Below are 8,448 nucleotides of genomic sequence, written 5' to 3'. Positions count from 1 at the left end.
CTCGTACCATCGGGATTTTACGGTGGTGATCAGAGCAAGGCTTCCGTGGAGCTTCAGCACGCAGGGTCGAGCTTTCTTCAGGCAAAATGGGCAAGATCAGGGAGAGGAGGATGCTCGGAAGTGAATTTATGTGAAACCTCAAAAGGTGGAGGCAAAGCAGATGCTCGGGGCTAGCACTTCAGAAGACACTGGCTTATTTTTCTTGATGGTGGTTTGCGGTGCCTCTAGTCACCATACCAGTCTCAAACCGGGCACTGAAACCAGAGGGTGTCTCATACGGGCCAAGTTTAAGCTGGAAACCAGAAGGTTTTTCTTAGTTTCTAACCCAAATGACTGGAAATACTGTGAAGATAGCTTATCTTGGAGATTTTGTGGTCTGTGAGACCACAAGAATAGTTTTTTCTCCTCTGCTATATTGGCTTCCAGTAACATTCCCAGCTGCAATCAAAATAGGTAGAAATGTGAAAAAATAAACACAGAAATCTCAGCTCAGAGAATTTGGAAGTTAAAAATCTATATACCTTTCTCCACGCAAAAATGAATACATTTAAAATGGTTTATTTAAAAAGTAAGGATTAAGTACATTATACATGGTTGTGATTATACCAGTAGAACTGAAGCACAGTGGAAATAACACTTTAGAACTGCAGACAGAACTGTAACCTCAAGGGACATGATATATTAGCCCTTGTGGATATGTGATCCATACAGAAAGAAAAGGAAATATAAAAATAGGTTATTGTTAGATGTACGGGCATATGAAGTGATTTCTCCTATTACTCCTATTGTGTATGAGAAACTAGGAAAAGAGAGCTGATGATATACCTGAAACTTTGGTTTTTGGAAAATTCAATCTGATCCAATAGCATTTTTTTTTTTTAGGTCTGCTGTTACAGTATGTTATAGGATAATACCAAAAGACTGATTATTGTTAATGATATGATGATGATATCTGCAGGCCTTGTTGAGAAATGGGGGGGCTAGTTTGTCTTTGATGCTGTCCAGGGAAGCCAGAGAGATGTGAAAGAACAGGGTTTTTTTTGTTTGTTTGGTTTTTTTTAATATCACTGAGTGGTTTCAAAGTCCGGGCACAATCTAATTCTGTTAAGATAGATCAGCCATGGAGCAAGACACTGTTCATGGGTAGGAATGCTGCAAATTTTTCAGTTTTGTCAGAATCAAAGTTTTCCACAGGAAAAGACTGATTTTTGGAGGATTGTTTTTTACTGGAATTGTCAAATGAAACATTTTTTTGCTTTGGTTGAACAAATTACTGCGCTGCAATTCGACGTAGACCATGAGTTCTAAATCGCAGCCCCTGTTCTCCCACAGGACGAAAGCTCTGGTCCCTGTTATCTCCTTGTGCCTTTGTTCCCTGTCCAGACCCTGTGTCCCATGAGCATCCCATGAATACTCCAGCTCCATTTTTCAAAGGTGCCTACTGGAAAAAAGAGCAGATGCTCCGGCTCGAACCGAAGCAGGGCATCGCGCTCGGAGAGCTGCTGAAACCAGCCCTGCCCTGGCTGGAGGAGGCACTGGCAAAGAGGAACATCCCAAAATGCTCGGCAAGACATTTTTTGCCGCCGTGGTGTAAAAATACTGCACGTGCCTCTGCAGGTGTGACCCTGGCTGTAGAAAAGCCTTGGGCTTTGGCTGGAATCAGATGGTTGGTTTTAAACACATTGACTGGAGAATGATGATTAGAAGAACAAAACCAATGCGCGAAGCAAACCTCACACTGTCGACTTCCAGCTCAATGGACATGAGTTTAGAAAAACAGCCTATATCTAACTCCTGGTTTTAACGGGAATGGTTTTATTCTTAATTACAGTAAACACGGATGAGGACTTATTTCTAACTATTAGTTTATTAACACAGTGGGAAACAAATAGTTCCGGGAAATTGCACTTGAAAAATACATTGACTATAATTAGATGTAAATTAATTAGCACTTAGTATGACACACTAATGAGACAGAAGGTTTTTTTTTTCATTGCAAACTTCTACTTCTATCATAGCTAATCAAAGTATTTTAATATTACGAAGTCTCAAAAAGTAGGAAATAATTTATTGTTTGAAAGCATAAAGATTCTTGTAAAAAAAACCTTTCATCAAGAACTTTAATAATTTTAGAACTCTTTTTTTGTTGTCCTAGCCGAAAAGTAGGTAAAAAAGTTTTCTTGTCTGCCTCTGTTTGAATTTTTTTAAAAAGCTTGTGTAACATTTTTCTCCATAGTGTGTTGATACAGAAAGTAGCACAACATTTTCTACTTTTAAATTGTTCCCATTGCTCCATTAGCTTTAGCTCTCAGAGTTCAGAGGTTTGAAAAAGGATCCCAGCAGAGTTTTAACCTGAATGGAAACTCTTAATAAGCAGGGATGAAGGCTCCAACCCACCTCTGCCAAAATAACGATGTCGCTCTGCCAGGCTGAGGGCTAGGCAGAGCTTGACAGCGACTAGGGGAAGACTTTCATTTAAAATTGAGAATTGTGTCTTGGTTCTTGCAAGGAGAGAGGCTTAAGCAGGGTTTACCTGCGGGGGCAGAGTGGGTTCGACTTGCTTTTTGGGATGTTAAGGCAGCTCCTCCGGGATTTCCCTGGAGGACTTGGTTCCACTAGCTGAAAGCCTCGTATCCTAAACATCGCCAAGTCACTGATGCTGCGGCCATCGCAGGATAAATTAAGACTAAAGTGGTTTTAACAGTTTGGCTGAGATCTCCCACCATCAGTGAGCCAAGCTTTCTAAATCATGATTTTTTTTTTCTTGTCACCACTTCTCTAGTCTTCTGGTAGCCAAGATTTTCTGGGCAAAGACGACGGGTATATTCAAAGGAATCTACAGGAATTAGATGCTCCTCTCTCACTGCACCTAATTCATTCAAGGGGAATCGGGTACTGCATTCTCATATGGCTTGGTCGAGTGGTCACTAAAATCAACATGAATAATAGTATTCATTTAATTCATTCAATTAAATTACCTTTGATTCAGGCCCTCGAGCTTTGAGATTCCAAGCCTAAGTGTAAAAAATGAAAGCAGGAATTTAAAAGAAAAAACAAAATTTCAGACTTTTTTAGAAACATACAGAAGCAAAGGGTACAAATTAGTTCCCCCCTTAGGTGATGCATAGAGTTTTCTGTGGGCTCTCTGCACGTAAGTAGATTCATCATTACAAAATAAATTAAATTAGGTCAAACCATCATTTCCGTCTAAAAGCAACTATACCTTGCACCATGCGGCACTTATTCATAATAAAAAGAGTTTAATAAATATCTCATAAACGGTGATTATTTTTGTTCTATTTTAAAAAATACAAAGTTGTCTTCCATTCTGTTAACACTCCGTTCCCATCGCTGCAGGAAGTTTTGCTAGTCCAAACGTATTAGCTTCTCATTTTCTTACGCACATTGCTTAGATATCTTAGTTTCCAGTAGCGTTAGTGTTGCACTTGTGAAGCAGTAAGGAAAACAGGAATGCAGTCGCAGGGAACCGGCGGCTTCGCCTGTGCGGGCCACCCCGGCTCGGCTCTGCTTCTCGCTCTTGCTATAAGTAGTCTATAGGGGCTCCTGACAGACAGCACTCAGCACCTTGCCGGATCAGGCACTAGGGCTAGTCGAAATGAGAATTCAAGTTTTCTAAATGTTAGGCAAGAAATGATATTTGCAAATATGCTCAAGTCCCACCTACTTTAATTCTTCCCTTTCTAGGTGTTTCAAGATGCAGCCACCCTCTTCTCCCCCACCTGCATTGCCCCGAGGGACGCCTTACACCCAGAAACGGGAGACCCCCTTACCACCCCATCAGGGAGTCTGTAATGCTCAGTACGTGGGTGCTCTACGGTTTCAGTAGCACAGGTCAGTTTTAGAAAGTGTTGCCTTCAAAAATATTTTCTTTTTTTCTTTTTTCTTTTTTTTTTTTTTTTGAAAGAGGCAAAGCTTATGCTGTGTCAAAGGAAAGTGGCTCACTTGATGAGTAGTTCGTATCCATCCTTGGGCTTGGTTATAAATTATATTTGCAAGTTTGTATTAAGGGATGTCAATATTAGAAAAAAAAAAGTCATACAACAATTTTTCTGTAATCCTGTAAAACACACTGGTGGCAAGTCCTTTGCAGTTTCTCCAAGACTTTGTACACACTACAGAAGTGCAGGAACATGAACTGCCTTCATCTCGTGACACCAAGAACTGAAAGAAACAAACTCTGAATAGCTTCAAAAAAAGCTACGACCATGTAATATCTTTATGTTGGTCCAGAGGATCTCCACTTGCTGCCTCAACACATGTCACAATTAAAGAGGTGAGAGGGTATTTTAACATCACTCCTTCTCTTTCATGACAGATCCATTCTGCTTCAGTATTTCTTCAAAAAATCGTGAGGAAGGAAGGTACTTCAAACAGGTGTTGTTCTCCTGTTGACCATGTTGACATGGAGTCCTTCCTTAAATTCCTTCTGAAGGAAGTTGTGAACCTGCAGAAAACTGGCTTCTTGGTCTGCGTTGTAGCTGGCAGCCGTTGTAACCTTCAAAGGCTCTCTGGAAAGAGTGTACATGGAAATTTCGTTCATGGGAATGGTGCTTGCTATCTTCATGCCAACCGGAGAAATGTCTCTAGATGGAGAAGGCTCTGTAGATCGAGAACTGGATCTGGACCTCCGCCTCCTGTACCTATAACTCGGCATCCTGGCATAAGGAGAACTGGAAGAAGTCTTAAGGAATTCCCTCTTGGTCTTAAACCTCAGCTCTTTGTTCTTCTCAATGTAAATGTTCACAGCCAGAACGCCTATGGTTTCGGCCACAATAAAAGACAAGGCTCCAAAATAAAAAGACCAACCATAGTTGTAATGGTTCTTTTTGTCCTCATCTCGCTTGTCACTTGGGTCACCTGCATTGCTTGATATGTAGACAATGATCCCTATGATATTACTTAGTCCTAGAGAGAGAAAAACATAAATCAGTGGTTATGTGGCTGGGAAGACAAAATTCAAGCCACGTTACTTTCTGGACCTGAATGGTTCAAAGTTTATAACCAGGAAATTTTATTACATTTATGTACCCTTTCATTTATCTCAAGATTTCATTTATTCTTGAAAAACAAAGAATAGATCCACATCTGGGTCACACATGCTCGCATGGATCCCAAAATATTCAGCAGGATTTGTTGCCATCTCTTCATTGCCACGGTGGGAAAGAAGTAACATATGGGAGCTCGCTAATATTGTTAGTGGGACTCTAACATTCAGAATAATAATAAAAATACATTTTGAGCTCAGGGCTATGTCTGTTCACCTTGATCAAGATAAGTTCTCTTCCACCTTGCTGAATTTTCATCTAAATGCAGCATGCTTAATCCGAGCTTCAGGGAAAGCTATTAACAATGTGGCTGACTCTCTCAGAAGTTTCTAGTGTGAAAAATGGGCTCACCTATCACAGGGGAATCTTTTCTGCCACCATATAAAAGAAAAGAAAAAGGCCCTCGATGTAAGAGACACCTGCTTCATCTAACATTTAACACATTTTAAGTAGTGTAAAACCTGCTTGTTACTGACTTTAGGTTCCTTTTTCAGGAAAACTAAAGCTTTTCTAGAATATACTTATTGTAGAGCTTCAAAAACATATTTTTGTCTTAAGAAATTTGCCTAGTGTGATGTTGCTGGTGCCCTCGATCCAGGAAAGGGGTACAGGGAGAGAATTGCCAGCAAGCTTTTCCACAGTCCTGTTCAGTTTAAAAAGGCAGCACTTCTTAAGGACTCAATTTAAGGAGAACATACCTGCCGCAACAAAGAGAATCCCAGCGCTGAGAATAATATTGTTTTTGCTGTTGTAAATCCTTCCTGCTCCGACACAGAGTCCTCCCAGCAACAGCAATATTGTGCTTAGGATGGGGAACACACTGGAGGCACGGACAATGCCTGGAGGGGAGACAGGTAGAAAACCAAGATGGACAGTAATGATTTCAGATGCCTCCTTGGGTGCAAGTGTGGAGATTGCAAAGTCTCAAAACCCCTGGCTTTTGCTGGAATTATGAGTGATTCTGCATTTCTGGGTGTGTTTTTGGGAGCCGAGGCCATGGGTAGGTGGCCAACGTGGCACAGACCCTCTCAACTGAGCAGCTTAAACCTTTTGAGCTTTCTCCTAGGAAGTCCAACGTTATCGCCATTATCTGATGCCACCGCGTACAGAACATTTCTGGCAAAGGATGAGGTAAGTGACAGTAAGACCCAGCATCACGCAGGGAGCGGCAGTGAAAAATTCATGAGCTGGCTGTGAACCCTACAACATTTAGGGATGGCTTGAGCAGACGGATCTGTTCCTTGGTACATGTGCAAGGTGAGCAAATTACAGCTCTTGAAGTCTGCAGCATTCACGTTGCCAGCGAGCACAGCTAATACCCCCTTTTTCTTTTGCTGAATATTAAGGTCATTGAAACCTTTCAGATTTCTAAGGAAGAAATTTTAACAAGTGTTTCTCAGATGTTTGTGTTTAGTTTCCTGACAGCTAAGTAGAGTAATTTAAAATTCTGTATACTTCAGTCCATTCACCAGCGTGGGCTATGAAATCCCTGGAAAAAAAAAATTAAAACGCCACTTCAAGCCAGCTTTCAAAGTTGGGTCACTACGAGACTAAGCAGCAATCAAAAGGGAAGCGGCAGTGAGGGAACAAAAGTGCTGATCAAAAATAAACAAGCGCAAGAAGAGAGATGTCTGTATTGTAAAAACCAAAGGGGTAAAAGCTGGTAGGCGTTCCTGAAAGGCAGACCGAGGATCCGAGTTCTACTGTTATACAGAGAGGATTTTTTTTTGAAGAAGGGGAGATGAAGTGCTGAATACTGCTGTGGAAAACAGCAAATGGTCCCCAAAGCTGGGGACCACGGGAAGGCAAAGGCGCGGAGGGGAGTCCCGGCAGGGTGAGCGGGTGCCGGGGCGTGGGGATGCCCGAGGCGGGTGGGGGTCAGCGGCTGCTGTCACAGAGGGGTGGAAACCCCACAGCGCACTGGGAGGACACGGGCACCCCCAGGGCTGCGTGCACGGAGAGGAGAAAAACCACCATCTGGACCGATCTGCTGATGCGGTGCCATTAGCGATGCGGTCTCTCCCGGGTGCCATCTTCCTGGCTGACATGCACAGCGAGCGGCACCCGTTTCCCGAGGAGAAACGGCCAGATGTTACAGCTGATGCTTTCTCATTTTACTTTCGATGGCCGTGGCGTTCTCAATTTAGCGAATCGCTTCCTAACGATTCCCCTGGTAACTGGTGGCAAAACTCCCACTGACTGCAAGAGGGACGGGGCTGGGCACTTAATAACAGCATTGCTTTTGTGTGCGCCGCAAAGCCCCCGGGAGCCCCAGCTCTGGGCCCAGCCCTCATTAGGATGGTGCAAACATAAACCAAAAAAGACAGTCCCTGCCTGGGAAGCTTATGCCCGTATCAATCTGCAACGGCGAGAAAAGTCCGTCTTCTACCAAAACTGGCAACGTCGCTGCACGTGTCCTTTACAGATGGGGCATTTTCTAACTGGATCTAAACCCAATTCAGTCGGATGCATTACTATTCAGACAGTGTCTTGCAATAATTGGCAAATCCAAGTCACGAGGGTGTAAGGTCTCTGATCAAAGCCCGTTGAGTGCTGAGAGCCTGTTCTGTTGCCCTCGGTGTATCCCCACGGGTGTGGTATGAAGTAACAGTGCTTCGACTCGTGGGTCAGTTTTTAGAAAATTATTAGTCAACTATTAGAAAAAGATTCAATATGTCAGTCTCTGTGCTGCTGGACATGAGGGCACCCCAAATCACTGTCTGTCTGTTAGTGCCCTGGCAAAAGGCAGCACGGACTTAAAATCTACTGTGGCCCATCCTTTCAGGTTGTTGTGTCCTGTATTTTATGGTCATGCTGTTTATAATGATTTCTATTAAATCAAAGAACGATCCTAAAATGCTTCAGTGATATCATCAGAAGGAACTTGCCAGACATGCCAAATATAGGGGGGTGGGTTGTTCTACTTGTAGCAATAATCTCCAGAGATAATTTTTCTATAGTAGATAATCAATGTGAAGAGAAACAAAACACACAGTGTTATCTTCCCGTAAAACTCTACAGTATGTTTTTTCCTACAATGTGTACTTTTAGCTCTGAAATTTAAAAGGAAGCTCACAGGTACCATGTAGAATTTACATGTGTCTCCTGATACTGGTAATAAAATGACAGCACATCAAAAAACATTAAGGCAATCTGGTTTTTGCTTTCTCCCCCGCTTTTTTTTTTTCTTGTTTACCGTCCTGTCTGTTTGCATCGGCTGTTCTGCACCGCTATGCGTTGTGACACCTCCTTCGGTGAAGCGCCGCAGCATGCCGTCCTCCTCCTCCCCACGGGGCTGCGAGCCCCGGCGCTCTGCTCGTGCTTTTATTCTCCTCCGAAAGGCAGGAGCCAAGCACACGGCTTTAAAAAGGAGATGTTACAG

At 42.8% G+C, this 8,448-nt stretch overlaps 1 protein-coding gene across 1 annotated transcript in view; it reads right to left on the bottom strand.

The window, feature by feature from the left end:
* Window positions 1–542: 542 nt before the first annotated feature.
* Window positions 543–8,448, bottom strand: part of CACNG4 (calcium voltage-gated channel auxiliary subunit gamma 4) — a 44,277-nt gene continuing 36,371 nt past the window's right edge. The window contains exons 3-4 of the mRNA XM_052808082.1: window positions 5,765–5,905; window positions 543–4,926 (exon numbers count right to left, since the gene is read on the bottom strand). Of these exons, the coding sequence (XP_052664042.1) occupies window positions 4,388–4,926; window positions 5,765–5,905 (680 nt within the window). The 3' untranslated portion in view covers window positions 543–4,387. The remainder of the gene's footprint in view (window positions 4,927–5,764; window positions 5,906–8,448) is intronic.

This window comes from Harpia harpyja, chromosome 14, assembly GCF_026419915.1.
Source record: "Harpia harpyja isolate bHarHar1 chromosome 14, bHarHar1 primary haplotype, whole genome shotgun sequence".
Lineage (NCBI taxonomy): Eukaryota > Metazoa > Chordata > Aves > Accipitriformes > Accipitridae > Harpia > Harpia harpyja.
The sequence above is the reverse complement of the archived record's forward strand: the minus strand, read 5'-3'. Positions and strand labels throughout refer to the sequence as shown.